The 14,656-nt window shown below is 52.9% G+C and overlaps 1 protein-coding gene across 1 annotated transcript in view; it reads right to left on the bottom strand.

The window, feature by feature from the left end:
* DPP6 (dipeptidyl peptidase like 6) overlaps nucleotides 1-14,656 on the bottom strand; it is a 510,008-nt gene that overhangs the window by 70,267 nt on the left and 425,085 nt on the right. The window contains exons 15-16 of the mRNA XM_006143805.1: nucleotides 14,437-14,484; nucleotides 12,743-12,861 (exon numbers count right to left, since the gene is read on the bottom strand). Coding sequence (XP_006143867.1) covers nucleotides 12,743-12,861; nucleotides 14,437-14,484 — 167 coding nt within the window. The remainder of the gene's footprint in view (nucleotides 1-12,742; nucleotides 12,862-14,436; nucleotides 14,485-14,656) is intronic.

The following is a 14,656-nucleotide window of genomic DNA, read 5'->3' as shown; positions in this document are numbered from 1 at the left end:
GAGAGAGAGAGAGAGAGAGGAGAGAGAGAGAGAGGAGAGAGAGGAGAGAGAGCCCTTGATGGGGTGCATTCGCACTGTACCCTTTCCCAGCCCGCCAGCTCCTCCTGGGCGTGTGCCCCTGCGGTGACACAAAGATCCGAACCCACGGTTGGCCCTGGGCTTCCAGCACTGCAGGTCAGTTTGCTCCTGACCGCGCCACAGGCCGGCCCTCCCTACCCTGCTCCACCGGGGTTTCAACCCATGCCTTCCTCCCCTGCGAGTTTGTGTGCTTACTCCTTTCTGTTAAACGGCTAGGCACGGAGATGGAGACGCGTGGCTAGGGATGCGTCTGGATTCCCTATTGCTGTTCCTCTCCGTTAGCATCAAGAATTAAGCTTGAGATCAATTTGCCTTATGTCTTTGTATCTGGAATAGAAACCCTTCTACCTAACACTTGCCATCTGTTTGTGCTAGGTGGGGAGGTCACATTCCCTGATTACTGGGGTCTAGATGGTGGTGGCTGTGGTGGATCGTGAGGTGAGGCCCCTGTTAGGGGTGCTGTCTCTCTATCTCTGTGTCTCTGTCCTAGAAGAAATAACCTTAAAAAAACTTGCCTACTTCTGAAATATGGGTAGAAGTGGAGGATAGATACTTTGTGGTTGGCCAACGCATGCCAAAGAATGTTTGTTGAATGTCTGTGCTCTTGGGGTTTGGACTCACTTGGGCCTGCGGCTCTGTTCTGTGGAAATGGAACTTCTGCCCTCGCCCACTCTGCCATGGCACCATAGGTGTGTACTGTGGGTAGATTTCACAGGTACACAGCTGGAAGGAGCTCGCCTCGGATCTGAAGTGAGTCTTTGCACTCTCAGGTTGGTGCGGGCACAAGTGAACTTTGGGGACCACTGGGTGATTTCACGTGTGCGAAGTCTGGGAATACTGAGGGTCAAGGCTGGAATGTTATGGTTCGTCCCGCCCAGGTTCAGGTGCTGAGCTCTGACTGTGATGGAAGTAAGAGGGTAAGAGTTAACTGGACTACGGCATTGACAGGCGGGGCTCTTGGGGAGAGATTAGGGTGAAGGTCATCAGGGAGGGCCCTCATCCTGACTGCTGGCAGCTTCCTAAGGACGGGGAGCGAGAGACAGAGACTGCCGAACACAGACACGCGTACTCCTGTTCTCTCACGTGCGATGCAGTGTTTGGCCCTGAAACCTCACCAACAGGAAAACCCTCCGGGGCGGCCCCTTCACTTTTTCTTCTCACTTTTAATTGCTAGAGGACACAGGTGTTCACCTGAGAGACAGAGAGAGAGAGGGAGAGGAAGAAAGCACCCCTCAAGGGGGTGTGGTCGCACCGTGGTCTCCTCCATTCATCTTCCCCGTGAGGACTTCGGGCACACACACACACACTCGGAGGATATGAGCACACACAGGCACTCAGTGTGTTTTTTCCAGCAGCTGGGGCTGGGATTTGAACCTTGATCAGCCATGTGGGATCTGGCTCCCTAAACTAGGCTATGGGGCTGCCCCTAGACCTTGGACTTTCAAACTGTGAACCAAATGGACCACTTTCTTTTAAATTACCCAGATCAGACATGCCCTGTGGTCAGCAACAGAAGAGGCTGCACTGGGGTGGTGACAGTGGCATTGTTCGCCGAGCCTTCAGAGGCTGGGAGCCTTCTTCAGAGGCTGGGCCTCGCCTCCTCCCCTCCTTCGAACCTGCCAGTGTATCTGCACTTCCTAGCTTGATTTCCCCGAGCTTTTGAAAACACTTGTATTTCAGGTATCTTTCCTTAAAGATTGCACTCATCCAATATCGATTTCAAATTTTTAAAATGTTTCCCCACGTCTGCATTACTGCCGGGTCATTTGAAGGGCATCTGTGTGCCGTTTTCTCTAGGCCAAATGTGGGAGTGGTCAGTTTCACGTGTTTGAATGTCCCCAAATTCCTTCCTGTTCTTTCTGTTTTAACCACTTAGTGGGTACAGGACTGGAAATTAATACTCGTTTCCTGCCAACAGCCTTTACTGCATACTGCTTTTCTGTAGCTGAGAAGTCGGATTCTAATCTGAACATATAAAATAGGGGAAAAAAAAAAAGGGAAGAAAAAGGAAAAACTACCCATACCGTGACTTTTCTTCCTGTACTCGTACGTAGTTTCCGACCTCTGACTTGCCGACTTTCATTAGCAGGTATGTAACGTCAGGTCTTTTCTAAAATTCTCATAATTATATTCAGGAGGCCTTCTCTGTCCACCGGCTCAAAGCACCGGAGAAACGTGTTCGCTCACTTCTCGGCTTCCTTCTGCCTCTGTCCCGCCAGGTCTCGGCTCCGGGCACCTCCGTTCACCGACCGCGTTGCTGGGTCTGTTACTCAGGGCTCTCACTTTTCTTCGAGCTTCTTCTCCACCCACTTGGGAACTACTTCGGCCGGATTTTCCAGGCTGCTCTTGGTGTCGTTGTGTTCATTCTTTTGCTCAAACAAGGACTCAGAGAATGAAGGGACGGAGCTGACGGGTGTTGCGGGGTTCAGGACTCTGAGGACGCAAGCGTCTGTGTTCATGACTCTCTTCTGATCTGCACCAGACACTCTCCGCAGTGCTCTTGGGGGAAACAGGCACACAATCTTTTTAAACTTTTTTAGGGAGGACCAGCAGGTGGCATGGTGGTTAAAGGCACTGGACTCCCACATAGCCAACCGCGGTGCAAGTCTCGGACCTGGCGGCTTGCTTTCTCACTTTCTCTCTCTGTCTCTCTGGTGAGTGTGTGTGCCCTACAGCAAATTAAATAATGATAATAATAAATAAAATTAATCTTAAAAAAACTTTTCTTAATTTAGCAACTATTTTAAGCCTTGAGCAATCTGCTTACTTCTTTGCAGTGTCCTGTTCTTGTCTCGTGAAGGTGGCACCTGCTCACTCTTGAGGATGCTCACAGGTACAGCTGCTCCCACCAACGGGGGAGGCCTCACACCGCTCTCCTCCCTCTCAGGGTCCCACTGTTCCGTGGCTCTCACTGCTGCTCTCCTCCCTCTCATGGCCCCGCTGTTTCCGTGGCTGTCACTGCCGCTGTCCTCCCTCTCATGGCCCTGCTGTTCTGTGGCTGTCCCCTTTGCTCAAACAAGGACTCAGAGAATGAAGGGACGGAGCTGACGGGTGTTGCGGGGTTCAGGACTCTGAGGACGCAAGCGTCTGTGTTCATGACTCTCTTCTGATCTGCACCAGACACTCTCCGCAGTGCTCTTGGGGGAAACAGGCACACAATCTTTTTAAACTTTTTTAGGGAGGACCAGCAGGTGGCATGGTGGTTAAAGGCACTGGACTCCCACATAGCCAACCGCGGTGCAAGTCTCGGACCTGGCGGCTTGCTTTCTCACTTTCTCTCTCTGTCTCTCTGGTGAGTGTGTGTGCCCTACAGCAAATTAAATAATGATAATAATAAATAAAATTAATCTTAAAAAAACTTTTCTTAATTTAGCAACTATTTTAAGCCTTGAGCAATCTGCTTACTTCTTTGCAGTGTCCTGTTCTTGTCTCGTGAAGGTGGCACCTGCTCACTCTTGAGGATGCTCACAGGTACAGCTGCTCCCACCAACGGGGGAGGCCTCACACCGCTCTCCTCCCTCTCAGGGTCCCACTGTTCCGTGGCTCTCACTGCTGCTCTCCTCCCTCTCATGGCCCCGCTGTTTCCGTGGCTGTCACTGCCGCTGTCCTCCCTCTCATGGCCCTGCTGTTCTGTGGCTGTCACTGCCGCTCCTGTCCATGTGAGCTCACCTAGGAAGGAGCAGCCCCAGCAGGTACAGAGCCCCGTGCCCACCCTTGCCCTGGGCGCTGACTCTGCTGCAGCTCCTGGTGGTGGAGTCGGGCAGGGTGGCAGCAGGCGACTCCTTGCTTGGGTCCCTGTCTTTACGGCTCCCGAGAGGGCTCCTCTTCCTGCTCTGGCTCACGTCCACTCTGGGCATCTCCATGGCCAGGTCTCCTCCGGCCTGAGGGGCAGCTTCAGGAGCAGAGATGGGTATCTCTCCACACAGCCCCATGAGAGTGCCCCCCACTGTCCATGACCTGCCCCCGGGCTCTGCCGCCGCACGGACTGGCATTCAGGATTCGGAATTCCGGGAAAGCAGACTTCCTTCTCCATGGCGCGTCGTTGCACATGGCTGCGTACCCTCCTCCGGCGTTCACCGTGCGATCCTTACATTCGCTGCTCAAGACGCCCTCGATGTCTGGTCCGTGTGGCCCTTCCAAGTAGCCCTGTGCACTATTTAGTTATGTTTACATTTCTTCTGTCACTTTTCTTAGAAAAGAGACACACTGGGAAACTACTTTAAACAGAACTCTTCTTTAGGAAGTACGACCTGGTCAGGGTTAAGACGGGGGAAGTGACCTGGCCAGCAGGGAGCGCGGAGGAAAACTGCCCAGCAGCAAACGGGTTTACTACCCTGTGAGGGCACTTGCAACATCTGAAGGGAGTGGTGGCTTCTCGGGGCGTCGCTCATGGCCACGACAACACTACTTACCTGCCGTGGGGCCTCACCTGTGCAGAAAGGCCTCCGGCACAGATGCCCACCCGGCGCAGACGGCTGCCTGGCCGTGGCGGGGTGCAGGCAGGAGAGGCAGGCGTGTCCTGGCTGTTCCTGAGAGCAAGGCCCTCCTGCTGGTGCCTGGCAGCTTCCCGATGGGTCAGACGCACTCACTATAGGGTGGCCTCAGATCTGTCCCTGCCGCGGTACCTGAGCTCCGGGGACCTGCGCTGAGTGACAGAGCATGGACAGAGGTGCCCGTTCACCAGCACCCCAGCAGTGCTCCGTGGAGCCCAGACTCGCCCGAGAGTCAAAATTGGGAAGGGCTGCCGAGGTCAGAGCCTGAGGCCCCGCAGGCACCAGGCGCGTCGGTGCTCTTGGGACCTGGAATCACCCGCATGTTTGAAGCTCATGCTACGGTTTTACCAAGGGGAAGCAGATTAAGTATTATTTTTCTAGCTCTGGGACTATTCCTTTGCAGTTAGGCATGAGCTATTAGCAAATAATTTGAACAGAAACAGAATATTCAATTCCTGCGCTAGCTCAGAATGTAAATGGTGCACGAGCTTCGGCACGCAGGGTGAGGGCCAGCACAGCCCCAGGCCGCTTCCAAGGGACTGGGACATTGCTTCTCCTCACTCCCAAGGGTGCAGGACGGCCGGGCGGCCCTTCGCCTGGGAGCCTTGGCCAGCGCCTCCCTGGGGAGGTCTCCTGGAGAGCCGTTTCCCTCCTGGGGCTGCAGCAGCTCGGCATGCGTCCCTCCCCGAGGCACCTGTCGCCCCTGAAGGGCTGGGTGTCTCTCTCAGCTGACTGCCATGCTTGGTCTCCCTGCTTCGGCGGCACTGGAAGTTTCATGATCAGCTGAGAGAACTACACGCACTTCACACTTCAGAGGAGGCAGGTGTCCTCTGGAAGGGGAGGAGGGAGGGAAAGGGGGAGGGCGAGAGGGAGGGAATTGAGGGGAGGGAAAAGAACCAAAACACTGACGGGACCCAGAGTGGAAAGAACTCCGCCGTGTACCGTATATGGTAATGCCCGATGGGACTGAGGTACAGCGTATTTACGACGGGGAAACTCATTTGGTGCGCTGTAATGACACACAGTGATGGAATTCATAAAGAACAACCTGCTTCAGTAGATTTGGAGCATTCAGTAGATTCAGGAGGATCTCGAACCCCCAAATGTATTTTATCTCCAATACATGGGGTCACCCGAAATTTCACCATGAAGGAGGTCTTTATCTCAGGAGGTCACACGTGTGGCATGGCCACCTCCTCCTCTGCACCGTGCGTGGCAGACACTGCCGGGCCTTGGACCTCCTCCCATGGCTCTGCAGCGGGCCTGGTCTGTGCCACCCGCTTCCTCGTGTCCCCCACTGCTCTGTGCCGACTCCGAGTCCGGGGGCCATGAGCACTGCTGTGCCCTGTGGCGGGCATCCTCCCAGGAGTTACTTCCCGCGGCCTCGGAGGCTCCCGCAGGAGTGAGTCAAGGTGGAGGAACGGCGGGGCCACAACACTCCATTTCCTGACTTTGTAGCTCCTGCGCGGGACCCTAGACGCGGTACTCCTGAAGCCACCAGGGGCTGCTTCTGCAGCCTGTGTCCCGGGACTTTCCGACCCGCAGCGTAAGCGAGACCAGGCTCTCGGGAGCGGCCGGGCCGCGGCCGCACATCGGGAACTCCGTGCCGGGCGCTGCTCAGCTCCTCTCCCCAAGGGCACCATCTCTCCTCGGCCCGGCTTCAGGATCCGGACGGGCTAAGACGTCCGTAATGCTGATTTTTTCGGCGAGGATAACGTGGATAATGGCGATGATCCTAACGGGAATCGCTTACGCGCATTAAGCACTCATTGCGTAGGGGACACGTGGACAGCGTGTCACACAGTATCCTGGCCATCCTCACAGCACGCTCGGGGATGCTCGGGGCAGGCACCTCCACTCCTGCATGCTCGGGGCGAGGACACGGAGGCCTCAGCAGGGTTAGCAGGCACGCCGAGGTCACGGGCTGGTGAGCAGAGAGCGGAGCCCAAGCCAGGTCTGCCCGGTCCATGCTTCGGGCCACCGGTTGTGTGGTTCCCATCCTTCCTGATTCGGGTGGCGGTGAGGGGACGGGATCGCAGGGACTTCCCAGTAAGAGCAGTGGCCAGGCTGGAGTCCCTCTTTTAAACTCGGTGATAAGATTTTATTTCAAGTGTGGAAGGACTTCACTCTAAGCTTGGGTAGTAACACTGCATTTCAATTTGACTTCAAGATGGAGAAACGCATCGCATAAACCAGGCTGCAGCGCCCACGACAGGTGTCCTCCCACCAGCAGGTGCAGCTCACGGCCAGCTCCGTCCGTCACAGCCGAACGCCAAGGCGGGAGCTGTGGGAGCCCGGAGCTGTGGAGGGACTCGTGAAGACTGTGCCTTCTCCCGGGCAGGACCACAAGTAACAGCAATAGTTCTAGTCTCGGCTTCAAGAAAAGGAGTTTGTCTATTTTAAAACACACAAAACAATGTGAGCTGCCGTTGCCCGACTCAAACACAGGTCCCATGTCCCTGGGGCGTTCAGACATTTCTTAGAAACAGGTCTGATCAAGTCCTTCTGGCAAACTTGACAGAAAATGAACCATGATCCTGGGAATCAATTTTAAGAGAAGAGCTTCTCCAAACAGTGGTTCTGGCTGTGAGGTTCTGGTCATGTCACGGGCTCACTGATCAGGGCTCCATGGCTCTGAGGGTTGAACCGAGTTGGTGATGCCATTTTTCACGACTCCATGGAACTGAGTATTTATTTTGCTTCATGACCTGGGAGAATTCCTGGAGAAACACAGCCCCAGTCCCTAAGTTGGCATCCCGAACCTCAGTTTATGTGGGTCGCCCCACAATGGCTCCTCTGGCTCCTGGAATGTGTCTTGCACCAAATCCAACCTTGTGGCCCTGAATCCTGGACTCCTGAGGGAAATGGGGCGCTCCCCTCCTCTCTTCCTCAGAGGAGATGTGTCTGGGAGGAGGTTCCAGGCCTAGTGGTGCCCCCCGAGCCCTGACCTCTGGGACCTGTGCCTGTGGCCTTGTTTGGCAGCTAAGGTGACATCGCTCTGGTTTGGCTAGGGGAGCCCTAGCCCCATGGCCGGCCTCCTTACAAGAGGGAGGGACGTGGACACAGGCCACATGAAGACGGAGGCAGAGAGCCGAGTGACGCATCTCTAAGTCCAGGAGCACCAAGGACTCCTGATAAGCACTGGGAGCCGGAGAGATGCATGGCTCCAGGAGGAACCAGCCTGACCTGGGATTTCCAGCCTGCAGGACCCCAGAAGTCACCTCTGTGGCTTTACGCACTCCAGTTTGTGTGAGCTGGTACGGCAGACCTAGGGAATGGCTCTGAGGTGAGGACTGGCCTTCTCTCAGGGTAGGATTGGGTCTATTCAGAGCTGGAAGGTGGGTACCATGGTGTGGGGAAGACAGCCTGGTTCTCCGGCTCTGGGGTCCCTTGTCATTTCAGAACTGAGCACTGCATTCCCATCACGCGCTCTCATCTGAGGGGTGAATCCAGAGCCGGACCTGTGCTGCCCGGGCTCCCCACCTCCAGGTCATCTCTTGGGAAGGGGATAAAAATCAACTGCCCTGGCAAAAGCCTTTGTAGTGTGTACGGCAGTTTTTACGACGTAAGAGCATGGAGGTGCGGGCTATGAAGCTGAATTTTGGGAACTCTGCGTAGATGTACCGGTGTTAGAGCAGACACTCGGGAATGGGTACGGCATCAGCTAGTCTATGAAGCTGAATTTTGGGAACTCTGCGTGGATGCACCGGTGTTAGAGCAGACACTCAGGAATGGGTACGGCATCAGCTAGTCTATGAAGCTGAATTTTGGGAACTCTGCATAGATGTACCGGTGTTAGAGCAGACGCTCGGAAATGGGGTACGGCATCAGCTAGTCTATGGTAAGGAATGTGCTTCTCAAACTGAGAGGGCGGGACAACTGGAGGGTCAGACTCCTGTTCCTCTCCAGCTCACAGGACCACCGCGGAGACAGCACGGAGGCCAGAATGGCTGCTGCATATCCTGGGGAATTACTAGGGAAGAGTAACATGAGAGGACTTCGAAAAGTTCATAAACGGTGGAGCTGAAGTACGAGTTGATTTTCCTGCAAAGGATTTTTTGAAATTCACACACAATTTTTTTTATGATACACATTTTCCGTGAACTTTTCAAAGACCCCTCAGATTTTGGGTGCATCTGGCCTCACCACCAGATGATAGAAAGAATCCCAGATCTACCTGAAGTGTGCAGGTGAGCTCAAAGAGATCTCTCCGTCGGGTTTACAGACACTGCCTCACACACACAAGCTTCCAGCCATCATCGGAGATAGAAATGCTGACTGGCGGGTGAGACCCAGCTGGGTGTGGGGTGGACGCAGGCTTTACAACCATTTCTGAGTCTTTACTTACCTACTCTGTTTCACTGTGAGTGTACAAAGTATGAAAATAACTTAAGCAATTTTAAAAAGTTTATTTATTTTTTATTTATGATAGCATGTGCACATGCCCTAGACAGAGAGACAGAGAGACAGAGAGAAGAGCACCCTCACAGTATCTCATTGTGCTACAAACCCCTTCTCCCAGCTCTGCAGGATCTTGGGCATGTGTACATGAGCTAGGCATGTTTTTAGGTCAATCTCCGGCTTGAACTCAGTCTGCCATGTGGCTGCCAGCACTGCATTTCAGTTTGCTACTGATTGTGCTACCCAACTGGACCTTTTTAGGCATTTTTAAGTTTGTACAGACTTAATCAGAAAGTTAAACAAATGAAGGATTATAAAGAAGCATTAAGAAAGTCAAACCTTGAGAAATCACAGCAGAAATGTGGATGAAAAATTAGAGAGTGCCACGTGGTGACAGGACTAACTTTGGAGTGCTACAATAATGAAGAAGGACATCATCTACTATAGAAGAACAACTGGACATTAGGAGAAGGCCAGTGTAGGAAGGACTGACCAACAGCAATAGCAGAACTAATGCAAACAACCGATGAGCTACAATCAGCTACGATTCCGAAGGACTGAATGTATGTGTCCTCCCATTCAGATATTGAAATCCTCATCCCCAAGATGATGGTGTTAGGAGGTGAGGCCTTTCAGAGCTGATGAGGACATGAGGGTGGAGTCCCAGGAATGGGCTCAGTGTTCTTGTAAAAGGGATCCCCAAGATCTCTCTTTCCTCTTGCTGCCATGTGAGGACACAATGAGAAGGTGGCTTCAACAGCCCAGAAAAACAACCTCCCAGAACCTAACCATATTAACACCTCAAGCTCAAACTTCCAGCCTCCAGAGCTGTGGGAGATAAACTTGTTTTCTACAAGCCATCCAGTCTGTGGTACTTATTTATAGTACCCCAAATGGACTAAGATGGCAAAGTGACAGTGCTGAGAACTGTAATGTATTGAGTTGTTGGAAAAGTCATGATACATTTTTGCATAGAAAAACACATCATGACTTTTTTGACAACTCCATAAGTTACAGGGATACTTTATCAGATAAACTCATGAAAACCTGTTCTAATGGAATGTCCACAGAAAGGTAAGAAGGATGATCAAGTTGATATAGGGTTCTTGCAATGTCATGATTTTACAACTGCTAGTATAATACCCAGCCCTTATGTCCTAATATGGTGTGAGGCTTGTGTTTACTCTGACTAGGCACCTACTTCAGCTGGTTGGTGTTTGCCTCATCTAGTTGCTAAGTCTTCTGACTATTCTCTCTGCCTGTGCCCACATAACTGAACTTCTGCGGTTTCAAAAATTTTGAATGTAGGAGCATTTACAAATTTCCCTTTCCCTAATTCACCAAAGAGAATCCCCTCACTGCCAATATATTTTCACTCCATATACAAGAGAATAATTTGTAGAATTTTGGGGGGCTCTCATTTCATCTAGGGGAATAAATTAACCTGATAATGCTAAAGGAACAGGAGGGGGAAGAAGGCAAGAGTCCTCCATACTAGGAGGAGACAAGATATTTTTGCCAAAGTTTCTAAAAGTCTCTCTCTCTCTCTTTCTCTCTTTTTTAGAAGGAGATTTTTGCTATAATTTGTGTACACTCTCATTGGAGAGACAGAGACAGAATGCAAGAAATCACCACCTGGGGAGATGGCCACACCATAATCCCTTCTTCTTCATTCTTCTTTCGGTGTCTTGGGAACACACAAATACCCAGCAGGAGTTTCAAGCCTCTAGGTCAAGGACTCTAACCATGGTCGGCCATGTGAGAGTCCAGTGACATAACCATTACACCACCTGTTGGTCCCTCCAAGAGTCTCTTTGGGTGGCTTCGGGATGAGAAAGAACTAAGTAAGCAGGAAATGGGAGTATGGCACGTTGTGGTCTACACATTTGTGTTTACTTTAACAACCACTGAGAAGTGTGGGAAAGTGAAATCATTCTAAAGTATCTTTGGTTATTATATTGGGCTTCTTAAATATGAATATCCTCTGGATTGACTGTGATTCATGGGCTGGCTACACACTCTTAGAATGTGCATCTTTCTATTTTTTTAAGAATTATTTTATTTATTATTATTTTAATTGACTATAGGGCCTGTGTGTTCGAGAGAGAGAGAGAGAGAGAGAGAGAGAGAGAAAACAAGACACCATTTAATCTACAGTTGGACATGTGGGAGTCTAGCACCTTTACCACCACACCACCTCCTGGCCCCAAGCCTTGTGCTTTTTCTTGTGCCAAACTATCCCCTTGGACTGTTCAGTTTCTAAGTCCTACTCAACCATTTATTTCACCTAAACTGTGAAGTCTTCTTTAATTCTGTCCCAGCCAAAAAACTCAGCAACCCAACTAAGCTCATCATTTTCTCCTTTGGAATCTCACAGCAGTTCTTCTTTTCATCCCTTGTGGCAATCATTGCCAATGCCTGTGGTGTAAACTCAGCTGCCACTCAGCGTTCCTTATTGCAAGATAAGGGCTCAGCTTTCAGGCCTGCTAGTTTGTTATCTCTTATAAATGCTTCCAGGTTGGAAAGTTAGCTGTTATTGAATCCTCGTTTATTTTGTAATCTTTGAAAACTTCTGCCTTTTTTTTTTTTTTTTTTTTTTTTTTTTTAGAAAAATCTCCTTTTTAAAGTGGTTTTTGGTTAGGTTTGGGAGGAGAGGTTAATGAGGTCATTCAAGTTACCTTAGCTGGAAAAAAGTGATTACAGAAATGTTTTATAAAGCAATTATTTAAGAGAGCTAGTCTGTTTTCCCTTAATATGAGGCAACGGGCTAAATATTTAAATAGATTTTAAATAATTCAGAAAATCTTGGAGTGACACCTTCATGATCAGTTAAGACTTCAGTTTCTTTTTTTCTTTTTCTTTTTTTTTTTTTGCTATAGGGTGCGTGTGCTTGCCAGAAAGACAGAGAGAGACAGAGAGACAGAAAGTGAGAAATCACCCTCCAGGGGGGATGGCTATGCCACAATCCCTTCTCCACCATTCTCCTCTTGGGATCTCGGGCATGCACGCACACACGCCTGGCCTGAGTTTAAGCCACTGGGTCTGGAACTCGAACCGTGGTCGACTACATGGAAGTCCAGCAACGCAGCCATTATGCTAACTGCAGACCCCAAGAATTCAATTTTTTAATCAAGAAAATGGAGAAGGGGATTGGATCGGGTCGCATTGCATGATCTCTGAGATCTAGTCCTGCTCTTCGAATGCCATGAACCTGTTGGATTATTGTGGGGATCCAGGTGTTTGTGGAGGGGCACCCCGCCCCCTCGGAGGCCGAGTGTGGAGGTGCTCAGTGCACTGGGTCACTCGAGCATCTGACCTAGCGTCACTACACTCTTTTCCACTTCTGTTTTCTTTTACCGACAGCGCTGAGGTGCCCTCATTTCTCACCAAGCACTCACAGAAAACACAAGCAGCTCCACAAACAGAGGAAGTCCCCAGACTGGCAGAGACACGCCAGGAAAGGCCATGCTGTCCCTGAGGAGGGAGTGCAGCAGGTACGTAGCAGCTACGTGGTGATCTCCAAGCGCGACGTGTCCAGAGGACCTCGCCCCTGGGCACTATATTTATACCCACCATGTGGGAAACCAGAACTTCCCTATCTGAACCCAGGGCCAGAGAGCTCTTGGGAAATGCCAGTCAGACTTCAACCCAGAGTGGGGGCTTACGGGAACTGAACCACATAAGGTCCAGCTACGAGGAAAAGGTGCGACCCACACCTGTTCTGGGACAGCAGTCAGCACGCGCCTGCAGCTGTCAGGGGCAGGGCTTACCCTCGCACTTGAGCAGGAAGAAGTCTGTGCTTGGGCTGAAGGAGGCGCTGAAGTAGGTGCAGTTCTCCACCAAGTCGCAGGACAGGCACTGCCTGTTGAAGGTGCCCACGGTGCTGGCGCTGGAAGAGCAGACGGATGTGAGCCAGGTGCGGACGGCAACCTCACACAGGTGCTCCGAGCCTGCTCAGACGTTCCCCCCGCTGTGCCTGCTCTCGGCTCCCCGGGCTTGAGTCTGCTGCAGGGTGGGAAGGCCCAGCCCTGGGTCCCCAGCCCTGCAGCCCTCCTACCCGGCATCCTGCCCACCCTCAAGCTGTTTCGGCAGCTCCTCCCAGGTGCCCTCCCAGGCTCTGCGCTGCCCTGCTTGGGCTCTGTGCTACCCTACTTGGGCTCTGCGCAGGGCCCGGGCCAGAAGGCGCTGTGGCCCTAGTGTGTCCTCTCTTTGCGCCTTGTCTGAGCAGAAGCTGCGGCTCCAGAGCAGCAGGGAGCACTCTGTGTAGCCTCAGCATTCTCTGAGTGCCACACACTGGCCCTGACAGGCAGAGCCCATGGACCCTAGAGGAACTGAGCTCTGACAGTTCCCAAAAGCGAGCTCTGAGAGAGGGAAGCAGATGAGGACGGTGTGCGGGTGTCACAGGGCCGCTCCGGCCAAGGTCATTTCAGGTCAAGATGCCTGGAATGGGGTTCCAAAGATGGAAGGTGGGGCAGCACCGGTCTCTAGGCTGCTCTGATGCAGGGGTGGGGAGGGTCTCTCAGCTGCAGGTCCCCACAGCAGCCTGTCTCCAAAAGTGAGGGAGAAGGCCCCAGCCCAAGTTAGGGGAGCCTAGCACACTGCGGAGCTGTCTACCCGGAGAAGCAAGTCTGGGCCACGTGGATCCACTAGGAGCTCCCCTCCCTTCCCCTGGCCCCTGGGTGCTGTCTCACTACCCCCACTCTCCCAAGAGGGCCCAGAGTGTGGGAGGGGCGGCCCCTGCACCAATGGCCCCCCCACCGCAGCAGCGGGGTCTGGGTGGGAGGCCAGTGGCGTGGCCCAGCCCAGACTCTGAATGCTGGGCGTCCAGCCCGCGGCCCTGCCCTGATGTCCCGTTGGGTGGCTGACACGCACCCAGGCGGCAGCTGGCCGCGACCCCTCCTGCTCTGGAAGGCACCGAGGAGGGCCAGGCCGCCTGCTCTCACCGCTGCGCTGCTGGTGGGTAGTCTCCCAGCAGTGCCAGCAACCTCTTGCCGCGAGAACGGTAACTGGGGCAGGTGGCCAACTACCCCAGGAAGCCCGGATCCCCTGCAGGCGTTGGTGCCTCATCCGCATGTGCGCAGTGAGCCGACAGAGTTGCCAGCTCTCCCGCAACGCTCAGTCCACGGTGCTTTCCCAGCCAGACTCTGGGCTCCTCGAAACCCAGCGGAGGCTACTTCCTTAAGTTACTATTCCAAGGAAGGGGGAGGGAAGGACAGGTAGAATGCATCCCTCTTTAAGGGGTGAGAAAGTTCATTTCAACAAAAGGAGAAAAGTAGAAAGAACGCCTCAGATTTGGCGACCTCGTGGTTCTGTGATTTGTCTCCAGACTTCACAGCTTCTCAGGGAGGGGTCGACTGTTGTTCTCTGCTGCCCCTGCCCTCACTGTGCTGTTGAAAAGGAGCGATCCCCGCAAGGCCCAGCCGCCTAAAGGGAGGGTCCCTGCGAGCAGGTGGAGCCGGGGTACCTGTAGAGCTGGCGTCTCCGGGGCAGGTCCTCGGTGCTCAGGAAGTAGCTGCGAAGAGCGACAGGCCACAGGGTTAGTGGGGAGGCGGGACCTCTGCAGCCGCCTTCCTGCTCCTCGGGCTGCACTGTCCGTGCCGAGAGCTGCTGTGTTGTACCAGCTGTACCAGCGGCCAGGACGGGGTGGATGCACACCCCAGAGGGGAAGGACACACCCGTGCAGG

This window comes from Tupaia chinensis, unplaced genomic scaffold (genome assembly GCF_000334495.1).
Source record: "Tupaia chinensis unplaced genomic scaffold, TupChi_1.0 Scaffold000110_1, whole genome shotgun sequence".
NCBI classification, from domain to species: domain Eukaryota; kingdom Metazoa; phylum Chordata; class Mammalia; order Scandentia; family Tupaiidae; genus Tupaia; species Tupaia belangeri.
The sequence above is the reverse complement of the archived record's forward strand: the minus strand, read 5'-3'. Positions and strand labels throughout refer to the sequence as shown.